The sequence below is a fragment of the Populus trichocarpa genome, chromosome 10 (assembly GCF_000002775.5).
Source record: "Populus trichocarpa isolate Nisqually-1 chromosome 10, P.trichocarpa_v4.1, whole genome shotgun sequence".
Taxonomy (NCBI): domain Eukaryota; kingdom Viridiplantae; phylum Streptophyta; class Magnoliopsida; order Malpighiales; family Salicaceae; genus Populus; species Populus trichocarpa.
Genome location: NC_037294.2, coordinates 15,904,599 through 15,926,144, shown reverse-complemented (window position 1 = coordinate 15,926,144; position 21,546 = coordinate 15,904,599). Strand labels below are relative to the sequence as shown.

Genomic DNA, 21,546 nt, shown 5'->3' with positions numbered 1-21,546 from the left:
ATTAATTACATATTTTTCAATTTGTGTTCTTTGTGGATTTTAGCTGTGGTTGTTTTTAAAAAAATTTAATTTTTTTTATATTTTTAAATTGTTTTGATAGGTAAATATTAAAAATATTTTTAAAAAATATATATATATATTATTTTAATATATTTTTAAATAAAAAAAATTAAAAAAAAAAACACTAACATTAAGAAATATCAAACTGTGAACAATATCGCATGAAGCTTTTTGGTGCAATCTTATAGTTGAAAACTTTTAACAATTTGCTTGTTAAAAAAAATTAAAACTGACCGTGATCGGTCTGCAATGTAGTTTCTAGAAAAAATAATGATGATGATTAACAGCCTACATGCTGTCCACGTCCAAAATATTAGTGGGCATTGGATGTTAAAAGCTGGATTGCGTATGCATTACTGCTACTCTATACTCCAGTTTTGTTTAGCAAGATTACATGGAGTAATGCACCATTTCCGGCAACACTTCCATCGTTGTTGAATCTCTTTCAAACATTCCCTTATCAAATCTCAACAGAGGCCTGTTTTTTGGATTTAAGAATCTGCTCAATCAACAGCGTCTCTTGCCATCACCAATCGTTGCATTTGCATCCCCATAAACATCGCTCAACAAACAATCATGATCTGTGTATGATATTCCAAGAACAGATTCGAAATCATCGATTGAAACCATTCAATTTAGATAACAGAAAAAAGACACTAAATCCTAGATTAGATCAAAAGGAGTCAAACACTGGTGATAACCCACTCCGCGCCTTGAGTGTCAACGCCGGCGAGGGTGGCTTTTTGGAGGGTTTCCCGTGGCGGTATGTATGTTTTGTGGGTATGTAACGGTGTGTTTTATTGAGTGGGATTGTACTGTTCATGGTTTGATGGCCAAAATAGGTTTGCAAGTGGCGGTTATGGGCAGCTCTGGTTGTGGTGGAAGCAAAGGGATTTGAATCTGGTGACTGGAATGAAAGCGGTTTTTGGCGGTGGATTCTCACACTACAAGAGAGACAAGGATGGCTTCCGTGTTTTCGACTTTTGGTAGGTGAGAAAAAAACATTGATAAAGGTTAGTTTTGTCATTTAAGTTAACGAAACTTGAAGAGGCTGTGCCGGTATAGCATTTTCCTTGGCTATAAAAAAAAAATAATGGACATGGATGGACTCATTGGTTAGGGTGGGCTAGCATATGGCGGAGCTCAGGCTGCGTACAGTATGAATGTGCTGCCGGCAGATTATATGTAAAGCGTGTAGATGTCACCGACACTAATCCATGTGGTGATGGGAACTCCACGTGGACCATCTGCTATTGTCCATCCCACGCAAATGTCATTCCTTTACAGTGATTTTGAAGTGGGGCCTTTAAAATTTATCTTTGATTTTTTTCCTGTTGAGTTTTAGATAAATTGATTTTATTTGTATTATGCATTTACAAGACTGAAAGTCTTAAATACCTCGCAATCAAACTAAATCTCGGTCATAAATACAATGAAAGTGCATACTGTAAAAAAACAATCGAGTTAAAATGTTTGTATTTTTTTATCTGTTTTTTACCTTTTGCCATGATGATCAACTTTCAGCTTTAATTTTTAATTAGTATTCACTTTTTTTTTGTTACTTTATCATTTAATATATTTTTTCATTTAGTTATATTAAATGCATGCATTATCATTGCACAAGAGAGAAAAATTAGTCAGTCAAAACATGAAAAAAGTTGATATTTATTATGGGAGCTTAATAGAGATGGTATTGCCAATTAAATGTCGAGTAAAATAAATTGAAGCTTGAAATTTTTTTTTTTATTCTTGTTTTTTTTAGAGTGATTTGATAGTATTTTGAAATTAAAAATGAGTTTATCAGATTTCGAATATGTTTTTAAAATATTTTAATATGAAAATAAATTAAAAAAAATAAGTCTTTAAAATCGAGAACCCGGAGTCGAACCATTCTCTTTCTATTGGAATTTGTAACAATAAATAACACACCTTAGGAGGATGACGTGTCATCAAATCTATTTTAACATCATTTGTTTGTTTATTTTTTTTAAAGAAAACTAAATTATTTATTTTGCTTGGGCTTTTTGATCTTTTAGGCCAGGTGTACATGCCTTGCTTTACCTCACGGCACCTGTGTTTTTTTTTTTTTTTTTTGGGGGGGGTTCTTATTTTAATTTTTAATTGGTATTTTCCCTTAAAACACTAATAGGCACTTGTTTTTTTTATCTTAGTTTTTAACTAGTATCTTCCCTCTCATTTGTTTTTAATTATTTCATTTAGCTATTATTTTCATAGTAATTAGTGTTTTGAAGGGTTTCTGCAATTTTATAATACCTCAAAAAAAATATTATATAACTGGTTCGCCTATTAGACAACTGTAAATAAATTTAACGAGTAACAAAAAAATAAAATATTTGTACTGGCTAGAACAGCATATTTTTTTAAAAAAATTGAATCAACAAATTAGCATAATAAGATAAGAAAATACAAACATGGCAGTGACTGCCATCTTCAACGGCAAACGAGAACGAAGTTTTATATACAGCTGTCAAGAGATCACAAAAGAAGCGAGGTGAAATTCCCGTTTATAGGCTCCTGATTCTAGAAAACTGGCCACACCCGCCACAATACAATACAACCCCAATATAGATTGGGCTAAAGCTGATGGTTAACTTTTAACCGTTAGATTGACAACGGCCCAATATATTTTTATCGATTCTTTTAAACTTGTAATTTCTGCACAGCTTATTTTAATTTTTACCTCGTTATAATTACAATTTTAATCTCTTTACTCCTTCTCTTCTTTTCTTTTTTTAACAAGGAGCTCATCGTCAAAAATGCTAATTATATTAATATCATTTTCTCATCCAATTTACTTTTTATTATTTTCTCTAATAAAGGTGGATGTTGGTGAAAGCCCCGAATGTTCATGATCGAGGCATGGTAACCGACTGAGAGAGAGAGAGTTGTGTTGGTAAATTGTCACGTATGATAAGTTGGCGTGGCTGTACATGCGACCCGAAACAATCTCGTCAAGAAAACACGAGATGATAACGCTTTGCTATGATCCTCGAATCGGAGAGACTTATCTCACGCCATTTTCTCGCCGAAAAAATCCCATCTGCTCACAAAATTAACAGTGAAAAAAAATAAGAACAAATGATTTAACAAAAACAACTAACAATAAGCTCCGTATTTTAATACTTTAACTATGCAGTTTTACATTACGTTACCCAAGCATCTCATATACAAAGATCCACCGATAAGACTCCCACGACAAGCTCCACATAGCCATTTTTTTCTTGTACGTTTCACGTAGCTAGCAGGTCACTAATTGCAATGGTTTCTTTTGTATTCTGGGGTTTTTTTTTAATTTAAGAATAAAGTGAAGTGATCTATTTTACATAGTGTTTTTTTATTTATTCCCGTTTCAATTTTGTCATTATAATTTATATCCACGCGCGATGTCACTACTCTCAACCATTGTAAGAGTAAAACAGTGCCGGGAGGGCTAATCTTATCCGTAGAAAACCATGATAACGGTCGTGTTGGTCCCCATCAATATGAACATCATTAATTATAGGCAAGTCCCTCGTATAAGAGCATGAACACAGACAGCAATTATATGATCCAACATCCATTCAATGGATCATGAAGCAGAACATCACCTTATCTAGTGATAAACCCAAAAGTTAAACAAGTATTCAAAAGAGTAACTTATCTATGGTCATGGCTTACACAAATCTAAAACAACTGATTTAGATAGTTCTTGCAAACCCCAAATAACTGTGCTGATCCAAATAAAACATTTAATCCTAAAAAATACTGCAACATGATGATACAGGACTGAAAAAACATAATCCAAGAGCATGCTATCCTTCTTTCTACAATGAGATGGGCTTAAGAGAGAGGGATAGAGAGATTGACCTACATGTTAAATGGTCAGTAAACCAAACAAGGGTTCCCAGCCTTATCGCTTGGATGGTCTCTCATCATCCTCCCCACCACCACCGTCATCCGAGTCATCTTTATCCGACCTCTTCCTCTTTATAGGGGCCTCAACCTTCCCAGCAGGCTCAGTATCGTCTTCATCATCCTCCTCGTCAATGTCTTCATCATCACCATTATCTACTGGTTCAAAATCAGAAGCATCTTCCTCGTCTTCAGCACGACCTACTGGCCGGACAAGATACTCGGTGCCCATATCCTCCTGTTTGTTCAAAATCAATATGTTAAAAAAAAAAAAAAAACAATAGGCCCGAGGAGTTGACAACAGTTTTGACAGAAAGGAGAATTGAAAAGGAAGCAACCTATTGAATTTACTCAAATTTACCAAGAAAAGGATAATTTGTTTTGTTAATGAACAGGTTTCATGAGGTTGTCATTATGCATCCATCCATGATACTGGAAAGAAAGACAATAATAACCAGCCTGGAAATCACATAAATTTACGCACACAGCAATATCTTCTACATTAGGATTAAGACTAAACTGCATCTTCAATTATGAATAATACGAGTCAAGGGCATACACTAGCTTTAACAGAGGAAATTGGACCATGTTATAGACTGTTTCCACAAAACCAGATGGAATCAGAAGCCCAGATCTAGGTTCTGAAAGAAAAACTACTGAATGGCGAAAAAATGAACACCAAGCTTATTCATTATATTTAATAAAAAAAATTATTTAAGGAGTTTAAGGCATCTTAATGGAGAAAACAAATATGCCAACTAACATGAAGTTGAGAGCAGGCAGCATATGCATTCAGCATAGATCTGTGAGAAAAATAAGAGATCTACAAGATCGGTGAAGCTGCCGAGCACAATAGATAATAAAATTAGGTAATTAACCGCAAATTCTAACTAGAATACAGCAATCTCTTAACAGGACAAAATGAAACAAAATGAACCAAGATTTTGTCTTCTATTTTCTAGCAAAAACTCCATAAATCACGAAAATATATGATGCATATATACCAAAATTGACTCTAATAAACAGATCTGATAGAAAATCCCGAAAAGTGCAAAAAGAAAGATAAAATTGAAATAAAAAAATAGGCTGTCAACCATAAAATTTTAATCAAACAACAGATCTAAACAAGTAACACAAAAATCACCTAAAAATAAATTTAACAGATTAATAACAAGATTAAGCAAAACTTGACCTAAATAAAAATAAATAAATAAATGAAAATTTTAGCGACTGTTTTCGTTACCTCGTCTTCGCCATCCTCCTCTTCATCCTCATCCTCGTCGTCGTCGTCGTCGTCGTCGTCGTCGTCGTCATCACCTCCCTCACCATCCTCCTCCTCATCTGCATCCTCCTCGTTGTCATCGTTCACAGACTGTCCTGCTGGTCCACTAGAAGAGTGTAAAACCTGCACCTCATCATCATCATCATCATCCTCGTCGTCATCATCATCATCATCATCATCCTCGTCATCCTCGTCGTCTTCATCGTCCTCGTCCTCGTCGTCATCTTCTTCTTCAGCGTCTACTCCACTCTCATAAACCTTAGTTTCCTCTTCTTCTTCATTCAAAAACTTGATATCTTTCCTTTCTTCAAAATCCTCTCCTTCTTGCTCCATGATTTTCATGTTCAACAAAAACTTAAAAAGAGTGTAGTTAGAGACTAGAGCAATTTTCTTGAGAAAACTTGATTTTGATTTTGATTTTTTTTGGAAAAGAAGATTGGGTATAATGTGAAAGTGTTGGGCTGCTGTTAGAACAGTAGGTGGTTTGTTACTGCTTATTGCAATAAAACCCTAAAATTCTTCAGGGAGTATTCGCTTGTCTTGACGTGGTCTTTAGTTTGTTACCATCTAAGATTGCGTTTAATTTTTAGGTAATTTTTATAGTTATGATTTAAAAAAATTATATTTTATTTCTGATTAGTTTGAATTAGAAACATATTTTATAAAAATTATAATTAAAGTATATATATATATAGTAAAAATATATATAAAATATTTAGTGGAAGTGTGATTGGGGTTGTTTTTCAAAATACTTTTTACTTAGAAATATATTAAAATAATATTTTTTTATTTTTTAAAAATTATTTTTGATATTAGTACATTAAAATGATCTGAAAACACTAAAAATATATCAATTTGAAGTAAATAAAAAAATAAAATAAATTCATTTTTTTAAAAAAATACTTTTAAAACCCAAAAACAAATAAAATTTTACGAAACTTAGTTAAAAATACATGTAAAATTGCTTTACAAAAAACTGCATTTTAAACTTAATTTTTTAATAAATCTCACCGTATAAAATATAATTTAATTTATTACCAAACACTTTACTGTATTTATTTCACTGCAACCACAAGAAGTATCGAAAAACAAATACAATTAAATTTGTTAAAACGTTGGCTGTTTTTCTGTTTTTTTTTTTTTGTTTTTTTTCTGTAAAGCTATTTTATATAGCTATTTACTTTATTTTTTTAATAGATGTTGACCCTTCTCAAAATATTTGTGATCTGTGTTTAAGCTCTTGTTTCTCAAAGTGATCATGGTGTCAGAGGTAAGGAAAAATGTAAGGTGAATATCAATAATACTTTAATTTTGTATTCAAAATGACGTTAAGAGTACAAGTCGATATTGGACCTGATTTTGGTGTTATATCCTATATTACACGGAGAATTTTCTGGCACGATTTTTTTTATAAATTATCACAAATTTTATTGGGCAGTTGTGACAATCTATGGAGTGTTATGAATGCATTATTTCTTCTTTTGTTTCCTTATTTGGTATGAATTTTCCTCCTTGATAGTTATTTTTAACTCTTCACTTGGCAGAAGTTATAGCACGTGCTTTTTGCTGGAATTGGCTTTGATCGATTGATGCTCACAAAGTTGAGTTAAAATTATGTTTTAATCAAAGACACGTATTATTTTTGTATTTTTAAAAAATTTTAAAAAAATTTATATTTTTTTCTTTGTTTTAAATTCTTTTTTTTAATATATTCAAATTATTTTGATATGTTATATCAAAATTAATTTTTAAAAAGTAAAATAATATTTTAATATATTTTTTAATAAAAAACATATTTTAAAAAACAACTATTAAGTATTAACACAATTCCAAACCTCACGAGACAGCCAGAATCTACATTCGCGTTATCCAGGGGTTGATTCTAGATAATACAAATGCTTTTTTGAAAACTAAATCCATATTAAAACTCCATATATATATAAATTAACTCCAATATTTTCAGATTTCTAAAAGATTCATTGATACAAAAGTACATATTAAACAAACACACGTAAAGGTTACGATAGTAATTCACGTTTTTTTATTTATTTTAACTCCTTTTTCTTGATTATTGATTTTTTTAATTTAGTTTTTATATGGTTTTTTTTATTTTGAATTTTTTTTGGTTATTGATTTTTTTTAATTTAGTTTTTATATAACGTGTTTATAGAAATTTAGAGTAAATAATTTGTTTTTTTATAGTTATTGCAGTATAAAAAATATCTCAATATCGGGTTAGTATTATAAAAATATATTAGCATCATGATATGATGTATTTTAAAAAAATATAGTTTAATAAAAAAAAAATAAAAAAATTAGGTTATTGAACTTTGTGGAGTCAATAACTCGGCTTGTGAATTTGACGAGATAACCCTGGTTACCCATGTGTTGCGGGTTTAGCAAGATACTTTTTTATTCAAATTAAACTCAATTACGTGATCATTTATTTTTTTATAATGTAGTTAAAAATATAGTTTGGAAAAAAAAATATACTGTTAAATTTTAGAAAGTTCATGGGGCTATTAACGTGTATGGTTGACTTTTTATATATATATATAGATTCATTTTTCTTTAATTTCATCATTTGATATTAGACTGATTAAGAATTGAGTTTTATAACTTGTTTTGTTTTGTTTTCTACGAAGTTATCATAGTCTTAAAAACAGTCTTGGTACTGGCTTGACACTTGATTTTGCGATTGTTTATTTTTGTTATTATATGGTTAAATAAACAATAGTTTAGAAAAAAAACAAATTATTAATCTTAATGGAGTCCATTAACCGGTTTGCGGGTTTAACGTGTTAACCCAAGTCATCTAATTCATTGGTCTAGTGAATTTACCCATCAAACCTAATATGTCTTTTTTTAGTTTTTTATCCTTTATTTTTTCTAATTGTTTATTTTTTCTTATTCCACTCTCTTTTAATATTGATTTGGTTAAAAAATGGAATTCATGATTTATGTTTTTCTATTTTTTATAGGGTTATCACGATTTCAAATAGATATCTTTTTTTAGGATTAATGCTCGATTTTGAAAACTTATAATATTGTCATAAAAATAAATAAAAATAATTTAAAAAAATAACAAAGTAATTAAACATATTGAAGTTCATGACTTAAGTCTGACCGAGATTGATCTAATATGACATCGTCTCAATATATATAAAAAATGATCATCTTGAAGTTTTTTAAAAGATATGTTATGTTTTTACCGATTATCCAAATTATATTTAAATCTATTAAATTGAATTATTTATTTTGAATTAACTTTCATATGATTTAATTCAGAGTTGTGTTGGTAAATTTTAAGTTCGAATTGCTTGATTAAATTTAATGATACTCTTAAAAATCTTTATACTCTATTTTTTTAGATTTAAAAAAAATATATTTCAATTCACGATAAAGCGCCTGGAAAATATCCTAGTAGTTCCCATACCAAATCATATAGATGTATTATTCAGATTAATATCCATGTCCACTCAAATGTCAACTGCCTGCTACTCGCTAAATATTCGTAGCCAAAACCATCAAAAAAAGATTCGTGATCTGCATTTGCACGCACAAAATATTTTCACTTGTTCTTTTGACATGTTACGTGCTTGACTCTATTATAGAAGAATACAATATTTTACGAAATAATCAGAATGTGTAGATTTCTACTTCCCTCAATTAATTCAGATATCCATAGTTGTCAAATCTTTTGTTTATGAACCTATCCATGAATAATATAACCATCATTAGGATCCAATTTACACTCCAATTAATCATTAGGGACTGATCTTCAGATATGATCCAACTCTTAGGAAACTGGTTGAAAAAGTTAAGGACCGGATAGTAACATTTTTAAACAATAGGGACCAGAATATAATTTGATCGTCATCTCCAATTCACATCCTCTAAACTCAGTGACCATAACCAGGATTTGAGTTTCCTCTTACCTCTTGACAGAACTCTACAATTTATATGTCCTCTGAACCTAAGATCATCAAGGGTTCACAAATTTTCAATCCTCAAGTTCATCTTCAAGCAATCGATTCTATTGAATCACGAGTCCTGGTTAATTTCTCAAGAACAATAAATCAAAATCAAAGCATATATATTCCACCCAAATCTTAACGTCCTCTTAAAAAGCTTTATAAAAACAAATCAATCCAGATTAGTCAATAAAACTCAAACTTAATACTGAACAATTATCACAAATGCTAAAAATATAATTCTTATCATTCTATCTTATCCTTTCTCCATCTGTTTACTGCCTTCTCTCTCGGTTACCTTCCTTCCTCTTCTCTGTCTCTGCGTCTTGCTCTCTCTGTTTTAGGGCAGGGAAGAAATGGCGGCGGCTCAAGAAAGCACAAAGCTAACATGACAAATGAAATGATGGGCTCAAGCAAGAAAATTAAATCATGGGCCACAAAGGTCCAGCTGAAGATTATGGTTCGTTTCACGAACAAAAACTTCCAACTTCCAACTTCCAACTTCCAACTTTTAATTATTATTATTATTATTATTGTTATCATGTCTAAAAATCATACATAACCTAAACTTCATATAATGTACACAAAGAACGTGCACTAGCACAGGCTTTGGTCCACCTTTACTATCTCATGTGCCAAATTCTTCTAATTTATTGTTTAACTAGCAGCAGTAATTATCACCGGTGCTTATTTTGCTGAGCAAGTCACCGTAAAAGAGGCCAGAATTGTTCCCTGAACTTGAACCAGGAAGGATTAATCAATGAAGCTGATCAGAAGCACGTGGTAGCGTGTTGTTGTAAGCATACAAGCCGTGTGGATTGTAGTTGTAGTTGGGTAGCTTTGCAAATTGATGATGGCTGGTATTTCAATATCCCGTCACCCATACGATTGCAATGGACCGGTCAACGCTCTAACGTGAGAAGTTATTACATTAACTGTCAGCTAGGATAATTCTTCTAGAAAATCGAGACGGCTTGAAAATGATGTACTGTCTTCTATTATTCTAATTCTAAAACTCTACTTTTAAAATATATTTTATTTAGAAATATATTAAAATATAGCATATAAAATGATTAAAAAATAATTAAAAAAAACATTTTAAATTGTAATCGCAGGATAAGAATTTTAAATTTTATATCAGCGGGAGAAGGAAACACGATGACAGCTCATTCCCATATCAGCAGTTACTTCTTTAACAAAAAAACTTGGTTCACTGACGATAAAGAGCTGGATTTTACCATAAAATTAAAGTCAGTGGTGATGGCTCACTCTTTGTTAAGAAACTGTAATCGTAGGATAATAATTTTATATTTGCTTTAGAGTTATTAGTGGAAGTCTTCACATTATCATTTTAAATATAAATCATATATATAAATAGATAAAAGCAAAGGATAAATCCAAATTGTGCACGTGTGTCAGCCTGGCTAGTTGATATTAATGAAACGACCATGGAATAATGCTTAATTAACATTTCGTGGTCTCATTTGTTTCGTGTCACATTCTTAAGAGTAGATGACCATCTAACAGCAAAGTCGCTGGCTCCGAGTTAATAATTGGTGCAACACCTGGTCTCTTAACATTTATCGCATGCCACATTAAGGAAAACCCTTTTAAAAAGCCAAAAAAAATATCCCACCAACAATTTATAAATATACCACCCCACCGTTTGGCACTACTTGTAGGAAAATTCCAACACCCTTTTGCATTAAAGTAGGAAATTGCCCTGGTACAGGGATATGCGTCCTATGTGGTATCCATCCATTTTCAGGTGGCCGGAATTCGGATTCTCTATGCCATCATCGTCAATTCTTCGGTGGCCGGAATTTGATTTCTCGTATTTCACAACAAGGTTGACTCTAGAGAGCTTGAGGTGGTTGGATTTTGCTATTGATGATGTGTTGTGGACCTTTGTTACGGCGCTGGAGTCCGTGGCTTTAACTGCTATGCTTTGCTACTTCTTTGTATTCTGTGGCTGCACTCTCTGACGAGGATTAAGTAATCAGCCTGGTTCATCTCTCTGAATTCTTTTATTGCAAGAATATACATGGCTGGTAAGTTAGAGACGAAGTTTGAGAATTTGTAGATTTTTTGTTATCTCAATCTTCTCATAGTTTCTAGTTACGTTGTCATAGTGGGCTACAATTACTTCTTTTTTGTGTTTTCTTTTATGGTCTGATGGTCATATGCTTGATTCAATTTGATTATCCATTCCCCAGCATCACTTGATCGCCATATGTTAAAGTTGACCACTTTTCTTTTCTTTTTTAATTGGACTTGATGATTGCTGATAAGCCCTAGTTTCTGTGAGTTTAGGCATGGGTTTTAGATTTATGTCTCATTAATTACCAGATTAAATCTCGCCTCACCTTATTCTTGTAAGCATGACAACAATCCAGGTGCCTCATGTGACAGGATGAAGTTTGGTTTCACCTTAATTCTTAGCACGATGACTCAAATATTTTAGGTGCTCTAAGTTTACATGAAATAAAGCTATTTGATTGGTTAGTGCAGTATATCCCAACAGTATTCGAGAGTAGATTAATAAGAAATACTTATTCATGTTGGAATTGGAATTGAGCACTGAACTCCTTCGAAATCCAAGCATCTGAGATCAATTGAAACAACCCTGTTAGCACTAGGCATTTCAAATGTCTCCAGCTGCGCAGGATTTGCTGCTATCCATGTTCTGTCCTTGCTTCGCTTCGAGACGCCATGGTGCCGTGATTGATTTGAACAGCGGAAAGATAAAGAACAAAAAAAGAAAGAAAGAAAGAAAGTAGGAGAAACAATTACAGTTTGAAATAATAAGTTGCCTCTTTTTCTGATTGCTAAGTTAAACGGGTCTTCACATTTGCTAATTCAGTATTAAGTGCTATTATTTTTACTGGCGTGCAATGTCTGAAGCCATTTTTTTTTAATCCAAATATCCGATTTTATCAATCTAAAGGCTAATTCAGAGGTCCCGTGAGGTCATTAGAACCTGTTTTCTAGGTCAAAACCCACTATGAATGCATACTTTCAGTCTTGTTTATTGTTATTTTTTATGATTTGATCTGCAAAACAAACTCATATAGCTCATGTTCAGAAGTTATGGATTTCCTATTTTTCTATATACATTTTGAATATTCTGAGTTTGTTGATGATTTTATTCTCTCTTATTTTAACCTTATTTTAATAGGGTAAACCATTGAATAAAATTATAGAGCACTGTTGTTTTTATTTTGAAAGATTTTAAGAATCAACATAAATTAATTACTTGTTATATTAGAAAATAATATAAATTATATCTTGAAACTTTATTTAATAACTTAAACTTATAAATAAGATGATTATTTAATATGGTATTAGAGTCTTGATAACCAAATGATCACAAATTCAAATCTTATTTTTTTTATTTTTTTATATAAAAATTAAATACAATGTAATGTAAATTAATATAAGTTCCAAAAATAAATAACTTTTAATTAAAAATATATATTAAAAAATAATATAAATTATATCTTAAAATATCAATTAATAACTTAAACTTACACGTATCACTTACTTATTTTGATTAAACCTATACAAACTGATGACTAATCCAGACACCTCCTTTTATTCAACAAGCAACAAAAATTAAGCAACAAAAATTAAGCGGTGAACTCATTAATGATTATTGACTATCCGAATCGAAGAAGCAGTAATTGAATAGAGATCTTACTTCATCAGATACTAGGCAGAAATGATACCGTTGTCTTCTTCCTCGTCTTCTTCTCCAAAATTGTCTTCAACATCTTCGTTCTTTTTCTCTGAAGAATGTCAATGATGAGTTCATTGAGATTGCCTTCGTTAATAAAATACAATTCCACTCTCGTTACGTTCAAAAATCTTAAATCTGCTCTGTGGTCTTAGGTTCGAACCCTATAGTTATTCATATAATGACCACTGAAAGTTTACATGGTCGTTAATTTCAGGGTCCGTGGGAATAGTCGAGGTGCGCGCAAGCTGGCCCGAACATCCACGTTAAACTAAAAAAAATAATAATCTTAAATCTGCAATGAATAGAGAGATTAATATGACATTCTATTTAATCGCGTACGCTTATCTGTATATTTTTACAGATATGATAGAGATTAATTTGCCTAAAATGTGATTATATAATCTATAAACTTAATCAAAGTAGTTAATTAGTTTAGATGGATTGATGGATAAGGTAAAAGTCAAGTGAATTTGAATAGATGCACTCGTTATTAATCTCATAGACATTGTCATATATATATATAAAATGAAAAGGAGAAAACCTCAAGTTAGTTCTAAATCTATACTCATTTTCAATCGAGTCTCAAATCTAAAATTTTTAACAATCAGATCCCAAACGTGTTTAAAAAATTCCCAATGAATTATTTCTCTACACTGTTATGTTTTCTTAGAAATAAAGTGAAAGAATTGTAACTTACTTTTATGAGAGATTCCTGAAAAAAGGACCCGGATGCTACCTGCTACCATAATTATATTTAAAAAATATCGGAATTTACGAGAACGATTTTGCTTTAATAGAATGAAATCACACTCTTTTTTTTTTTTAAAAAAAAAAATCCAGTTTGCAGTCTAAATAGTGTCAGAAAAATGACATTTCCATTTCCTGAAACAATACATAATTAAATATTCCAATCCTATGATTTGTTTTTCTAAGAAAATAAAAACAAATCGATAACGTCGAAATTCGAATTGTGTTATTCCGTATATTACTAATACAAATGAATTGTGAGTAAAATAAGTCCACCAGCAGCCAGTTGGGCCTGATAGGCTGAAAGAGCGAACATGGCCTATTGACTCGGAAAGAGTCGATACCATCAAACGCATAGTTAAGGTGTCGCTTAACTGAACCGAACTTCGGCTGCCTAGTCAAGTTAAAGGACAACACTGGCGAAAACTAGAATAGGAAGCTCTCTCTCGCTTAAAAACACAGTATTCAACGGGCTATTCGTTAATTTTTTATTTTAAAAAAAATGTTTGTAGTTTATTGTCAAACTGTTACCATCTCCAGAAGAAGAAGATAAGAGGAAGATTATTATTGACAAGCTCAACAAGGTACAAATCATTCACATTAGCAAATAATCGATTTTTTCTTATAGAATTTTTTTAATGAATGTGCCCTATAATTGTTGCCCATTTTGGTAGCGTGGGCTTAGAAGGTGTCCTGGCAACGGTTGTTGAATGGGTCCAGGTTAGTTTATTTTTATATTTTAAAAAATATTTTTATATATTTTTAGATATTTTTATTTATATTAATAATAAAAATAAATTTATTTCAATAATAAACTAGACACTTGCTACTATATTACTATATTCGATTGTTAATCCTATGGACTTGGAGCCTGTCTTTGGAGTGTTTGAAAATATAATTGTAGTTGTTTTTTTAAATTTTTTTTAATAAAAGTATTAAAATAATATTTTTTTTTAAAAAAATATTTTTAATATCAGCGCATCAAAATAATATAAAAATATTAAAAAATTATTAATTTAAAATAAAAAAATAAAATTGTTTTTGAAATATAAAATTTGCGGAACTCCAATTCCTGATGGCTCGTTTTGAAATTTTATTATTGCGGCGGAGTATTTTGAATGATTCTAAATTAAGCGCGGCGATGGATGACCTTTTATCATCATCCTATCTGCCGGGATGGCTTCCGTTTGATTATCATTGTCGTGTCTAGATGCAAGTGTAGATACGAGATCCAGAAGATAGATAATGTGAATACTTGTTGAAAAAATAAAAAAGAATAAAAAGTGGATAATACAAGGGGCTTGACCCACAGTAACCAGATCCATGCAGAGCGAGTGACTCACGAGTTGAATTCCAAATGGTGCCCCTTTGTCCTCTAGTCTGATCAAATATTGGAACTTGAGATAGAACTCTCGACACGTCATTGGTCCGAATTCTTCTTTTTTTTTGTTTTTTAACACGTGGTCCAAACTTGTTTGCTTCGCAAAAGGTGCAATTTTTTTATTTTTTGTGCCTGGGCAGCGAAATTGCAAGAACATCATTCCGATTTCCGAGCTAGTGCTATTGCCCAGCTTAGATCATTCCAGAGAGTCAATTTGTGACACGCTTCTCGGAATAACAAAAGAGACAGCTCACGGCCTGAAAAAACCCACTGGAGGCCACGAACTGTATACCACTTGCCCTTCAGAACATGGTCCAGATTTAGATATCAAGTAGATTAGATTTAGCGTGTTTGTTTCGGAGTCTTTTTAAAAATTTATTTTATTTATATTTTTAAATAATATTAAACACTAACTTAGTATTCCTTCCCATAATATTTATGGTTTTTAGGTGAAAACTAATTAAATTAATATTTTTTAGTGTTTTTTAATAATTTTAATATGTTGATGTTAAAAAATTTTAAAAATATTATTTTGATATATTTTTAATTAAAAAAATAACATATAACACATTATCAAACATATACTTAATATAAACATAGAACCATAATGACGTTTACTTAATATAAATATAGAACCATAATAACGTTTGAATAATACCCTTTTTTTTAATCTCTAACCATTTTGAGCGTATTTTTTTATCACCATTTTTTCCAACTTTCATATTCTTAGGTCAAATTCTTTCATGACCGAGTTATAAGTAACCCCCACACTTTGAGCTTGTGTTTTTTCGAAAAAATCCTTTATTCAACCTTTTCTTAAATTTAAATTCGAAATAATAATATAGAAAAATGTATCTACCTGAGTGGAGCCAGCATCTCAAAAAAATTAAGATGAAATCCTGACCCGATTTATATTGTAGCAAAAAGGATTTTAATTAATTATTTTATCTTCCTTGACATAAGCTTTCGAATAAGATGGGTTGGCTCGGTATTGGTAATTGGTACAGAGTTAACTCAGGATATTCCGTCAATTCAACAGTTCAAATTATAACAGTTCAAATTATAAAATTTGAATAACTCAATAAAAAATAACTATAAAGCCCTTATTTTGTTTAACTAAAGGTCACAAATATTTGAACTTCCAAGTACTTGAGCAAATTAGCTACCGAAGTTTGCCGAGGATCTCTGCGTGCAGGATGGTGCATGCTAGAATTGCAGGGAAGGCTCGTTATGATCCTGGTGGACCGAGTTCAAGAGAGAATTATGAACATAATGAAACGACTGCACAAGCCCGAACCAGGGAGGGGAGAGAGAAAAAAACCCAGTAAAAACTACACAGAAACGTTCATTCACAGCCTCTCAAGTATTTTATCTGATCAAATCAACCCATCTAATTTGTTTTTGGTCAAACTAAATCCTCTGTTTTCGATTTACTGATAAAGATTACCCCTGTCCACGTATATGCATATAAATGGCAGCTATTTAATGGATGGATTGGGCAGTTGTTCAACACGATTAAACTTAAGGGATCCATTTCACTAAATGTTGAGGCTCGAGGGAGCGGGAGCATGCATAATTTTGTGAATGTTTTGCTTCTTGTTACTTCTCTTCCAGTACATTACTTCTCAGACTCTAATGGCATCTTTCACGATGGAATAACATATAAACTATAATCAAATTTCTTAAAATAATGAACTTAATCTGGGGCATGTGACGCCAGCATTTTCTCCTCGAGACTACCTATATTGAGACACTATTTCTACCCTTGCTTAACAGAGAAACACCTGAGCAACGTAGTCTCTCTAACATGTCATGAAATTCGATTTCGTTAAAGAAAGACAAGCCTAACTCCCTGTTAAGAATCAGCTAATCACCACGCACCAAGCCTAGCTATCTTCACCCCCCCAGAGATGAAACATCCCGTGTTAAAAGAAGCTTTATTTTATAGCCTGCCAGTAGCAGGCTACCATCACCATGTGGTCGTTTTGGCTTTCTCATGCCTAAATCAAAACAAACGTATCCATAAATAGTACTATTTCTTAATTCATTCATTCTACACATTCCTATCCCATTTTGTTCGCCAAATATGAAACAACAAAATATGTATGCAGAACAAGATACGAGGTTCATTTAAATCTAGCAAATCAGGTGGCAAACAAATCTCCTATAGTTTCATTCTGGAGTATTATACAGTAAGGAGGCAGCTTATCAGAACTGGCTCAGCCTATCAAAGGCAGAACTAAACTTTTTTTCCCGATTATCCACAATAAACTTCTTCGGTAATCTAACTCACCCCATTTCAAACACTATACAAGCAGGGGATAAATTACCAGACAATCTTCGATTTTGGAGGGCTATTGATACAAAAAGTGCAAGTCAAATGGCTTGCATGAGAACTGCAAGACTGGATAAATTTCTTTCACCAATACGAGCTTGCCTATAGTGGCTGTCTCCTTTGCCCTGCTCATCTCACAGCTCTTCTTGGATTTTTAGGAGGATCTGAACCAGCAACTGATTCTATGAAGCTGCAATGTATCAATAAAATAGAGAATTATTGTGCTAGACCATCACATAATATTAACACCCACATGACTAGAGCAGAATGTACATGTACTTGCAAAATAAAGGGTATGGTATAACAGAAGATCAGTCCTGCTGTATCACACTGTGACATACTTTGGAGATCCAGACCCAGGTCCATTAGACTCGCTTGAAGATGGATTCCCAAAGTATTGAACTGAAATCAAACCTTCGTCTGCTGCCTCTGACGACAAAGGAGAACCCAGTGAGTTTGTAGATGTAGCTCTGGATGACATTCCTGCAAAATGAATAGCATGGCATTAAGAGCACAAGTTAGTAAAATGAATAAAAAAGTTTATAAAAAAAATGTCAACAGTGATTTCTGTCTAGGAATGATCACTTGCTAAAAATTATTAGGTATAATGTTATGAAACTTCCTCTCAAAAAATGAATTGCAATTTGCAATGGCAGCCAGGCAAAAATATCATTTTACAACTGTTAAACATTATGGGAAGCACAGATAAAAGGGATCGTTAAAGAAATGATAAACCAAGAAAAGAAGGATTGAGAGGAAAAAAGAGAGAGCCTTGGATTTAATCATCTTTTGCCAAAAGCCCCAAAAAATTATATACAAAAAATTAGAGGAAGCAAGAAAAAGAAAATAGATGGACATCACTAAAACATGATTCAAAGTCATTTTGAAAACTAGAACTCTTCTCACATATAGCTAACATTATACACTCTCGACAAGAATTGAAAAAAACTGTTTCAGAATAAGACCAACAGTATACTAGAATCAAAATTCAGAAGTCTACCCACCTTTTCACAAATAAACATCTCTTGAGAAAGAAACTATATGGAGTGGAGCTATAGCAAAAAAAAACATGTGCTGAAGATGGACAATAGGGGGCAAAAATGCAGGCTTTCCAGTTCAAAGAATTCAAAAGCATAGTTTTGAATGATTGGGGAATTCAACCATAAGGCATGCATAAGTCCCCACCCACATAACATTTGTATCCAAACCGTGGAATGACGCATAGGTTAAAAACCAAAGCAGCAATACTGTGAGAAAATCTTGCATGAGCATTATTACCTTGAAAGAGAATCACTAGGCAGAATAGAATGGTGAACACCATGGCAAATAGATTGCTATTTGATGATGCCTTTGTGGCTTTCACTTTCTTCAAGGCCTTCATTCGCTCAATCCTTGCACGCTTCAACATGGCTAGTTCAGAAATCTCCTTGATCAGCTTCTGGTCAGCAGCATCCAATGACGGACCTCGTGGAGGCCTGGGAGGCTTTTTATTGCTTGTCTTTTTACGCTTCTCCTCTACTATTTTCTTTTCTACTTGATCAACAGACATTTCTCCCTCCAACTTCGCATGGTCTGCAGAACCACCACCAGGATTTGACACATTTCCACACAAATTTACCCTCTCTTCACCATTGGCTTTTCCATCAGAAAATGCCCCACAAACCTTAACGAGCAGCGACTTTGTTGGTGCTTTTACTCCCAAACTTGCATCTTTATTTAAATCTTCTACAATATTTCTCACCCCACTTTCAAGATCAACCTCGAAATCTCTATCTCTTGGAGCTATATGGTCCATGTCCAGTAAACAAAGCCAGTCCGATCTCTTTGTTTTCTCCTCAGACTCCAAACAATTAAAGCCCTAAATAGATTCACAAGACCAAGGCCACTAAAAGAAATCAACCCTCAAAGTCAACCCATTATAGGAAATTGACCTATTTACACAATAAATTATAAAGCACGGCGAGCAATGGCAATAAAGATACCCAACTTCATCAAGTAAACAAAACTTTCCAGTTACAACTGGCAAATGAAGACATGCGAAGTCTCCAACAATGGCAAACTACTTGCCTTTCACGCCAGTGTTGCCCTTTCACTAATAAAGTCTCAACCTTTATCTCCTTCTTCAGAAATCCAGAATGCCAATCTAAAAATTAATCACAAAAACTATCAAAACCCTGCATTTTGATTAATGAAATAAAAAATTAGCCACGTCCCAAATGCAGTAATGGACCAAAAACTAGAGCCTTCGCTTCAGTCCTCAAAATCTACATAATTTAAAAAAAAAAGGCAAAACAAATAGCATGACATTAACATTCCTTCACAAAACAGGCAAATAAAAAAGCACCCATGTAACTAGCTTAAAACTTCATAATAAACATAGAACCCATTAAGCGTGACAAATAAAGAAAGGAACAAGAAATTTTGAAGCACAAATCAATTCCACAAAAACCAATCAATACATTGCAAATGATGGATCAAATACACAAACTCAAACCACCCCATCCTTTTTTTTCTTTTAATAAACCATGAAAAGAAAGGGAGTGGAAAAGAAATACCTTGAAGAGAAAGCGAGAAAACCCCAGATCCGATGCAGACAAAAGCAGTCAAAATGAGCTATATCTATTTATCTATCAATGTAAGAAAAAAATAAAAGTAACAGGTAATAATATACTAAATATGAAGAAAAGAGACAGAAAGAATGAGAAAGAAGCGAGATACAAGGAAAGGACACGAGGGGTTTCAGTTTTTTTTTAGCCAAAAAAAATGCAAGATAACAGAGAAGCTACTCCCACAATAACACTTCTTCTTGTAGACTTGTAGTTGCTAAAACTTAAACTTTTGAGTCTTGGATATTAAAAGGGGAAAAAAAAACTGAAGAATTAATTGAATTTTCTTTCTTTTGAATCCGCTCCGCGTTAATGCACTAACTGACGGACTGCGTCACAAAAAGACAGCTTATAGTCTACTTTCTTTGTAGCTTGTAAAACCCATGTGATGTCCTTGTCTTGGAAACTTCACCGACACTTGCCACCTGGTCCTAGTTTCGTTTTCAGTCTCTTTCTTTATCATTTTATTTTTTCAAAAAAATTGAATTTTATTTTATTTGCCTCGCATTTTAGTGTTACTAATAGTCTATTTCTTTTTATATTTTAAAAGTATGTTTTTAAAAAATTAAAAAAATATTTTTTTATTTTCAAATACTTTTTTGTATTTTTATTTTATTTTGATGTACTAATATAAAAAATAATTTTTAAAAATAAAAAAAAATTATTTCAATATATTTTCAAGCAAAAGATACTTTAAAAAATAATTACTATCACAATATCAAATTGACCCTAAATTTATGGTTCATGTAATGTCGCGGGTCAAATCAAAAAATTTTACATTAAAAATAGTTTAGAAGATGATTATATCAAAAAAGTAATAAAAATTTAATAATCGAGTTAGATCCTGATTAATTTAATAATACAATTAAAAAATAAAGTAACAACAACAAATAAAAAAAATATTTCCCTAAATAAAATTGGGCTAACAAGTAAAATTCATAATTTTGACATGAGATATGTTCATATTACATGTTTAATTGTGTGTTTTAGATCATGAGATCGAGATAATTTGATTGAAACAAAATTGACAATAAATAAAAACAAACTGAAAAAATTAAAAAAACAAATATAAATTAAAATATTTAATATTACAACACTAGTTATTTACTCGATTATTTTTAATAAATCTATTTATTAAAATTAATTTGTAATAAAATTTCACACACATATAAAATTTATTGAATAAAATAAAATAGAAAACAATATTATGCAATGTTGTACGTGGTAAAGATATTATAAAACAATAAGCATTTTTTATTTTAAAAAATAAATTTAATCTATGTAAAATATAAAAAAAATATTTTGATAAATCATATTAACCTCTTCAAAAATTAAACACACCAGATATAATTAAAAAAAATCATTGTTTAAAAAATGATAAATAAGCCAAAAAAATCACATAAAAGGAGTATTAATTAAAATATAATCTTTAAAATTATTTTAAAAAAATACATATAAAAAATATGTTAGTTAAAAAAATATTTTTTTTCATAAAAAAAATGAGGTCGGA

The 21,546-nt window shown here is 31.6% G+C and overlaps 2 protein-coding genes and 1 long non-coding RNA gene across 9 annotated transcripts; 1 reads left to right on the top strand and 2 right to left on the bottom strand.

The window, feature by feature from the left end:
• The first annotated feature begins 390 nt into the window (after positions 1-390).
• LOC112328823 (uncharacterized) lies at positions 391-1,563 on the top strand. Its single transcript, XR_002984037.2, has 2 exons — positions 391-823; positions 903-1,563. It is a non-coding gene; the product is annotated as an uncharacterized LOC112328823 (long non-coding RNA).
• An 857-nt stretch (positions 1,564-2,420) lies between these two features.
• LOC18102618 (acidic leucine-rich nuclear phosphoprotein 32-related protein 1) lies at positions 2,421-5,804 on the bottom strand. Of its 2 annotated transcripts, XM_024611318.2 has the most exons (3): positions 5,216-5,786; positions 3,932-4,210; positions 2,421-3,121 (listed from the first exon to the last, which is right to left on the bottom strand). In XM_024611318.2, exons 1-2 carry the CDS (start codon positions 5,594-5,596, stop codon positions 3,971-3,973), a joined length of 621 nt encoding a protein of 206 aa, XP_024467086.2. In that variant the 5' UTR covers positions 5,597-5,786; the 3' UTR covers positions 2,421-3,121; positions 3,932-3,970. The 2 variants fall into 2 exon arrangements, with proteins under 2 accessions (XP_024467086.2, XP_006378549.3); XM_006378487.3 differs by lacking the exon at positions 2,421-3,121 and having other exon boundaries at positions 3,693-4,210; positions 5,216-5,804.
• Positions 5,805-17,199: 11,395 nt separating this feature from the next.
• LOC7485842 (uncharacterized) lies at positions 17,200-20,359 on the bottom strand. 6 transcript variants are annotated; one of them, XM_024611354.2, is made up of 5 exons: positions 19,986-20,357; positions 19,498-19,573; positions 18,709-19,288; positions 17,772-17,913; positions 17,200-17,620 (listed from the first exon to the last, which is right to left on the bottom strand). In XM_024611354.2, exons 3-5 carry the CDS (start codon positions 19,223-19,225, stop codon positions 17,560-17,562), a joined length of 720 nt encoding a protein of 239 aa, XP_024467122.2. In that variant the 5' UTR covers positions 19,226-19,288; positions 19,498-19,573; positions 19,986-20,357; the 3' UTR covers positions 17,200-17,559. The 6 variants fall into 6 exon arrangements, 5 of the variants coding, with proteins under 5 accessions (XP_024467122.2, XP_052312722.1, XP_024467121.2 ...); XR_008060431.1 differs by having other exon boundaries at positions 17,704-17,913; positions 18,709-19,604; positions 19,986-20,359; XM_052456762.1 differs by having other exon boundaries at positions 17,710-17,913; positions 18,709-19,604; positions 19,986-20,359.
• Positions 20,360-21,546: the final 1,187 nt, after the last annotated feature.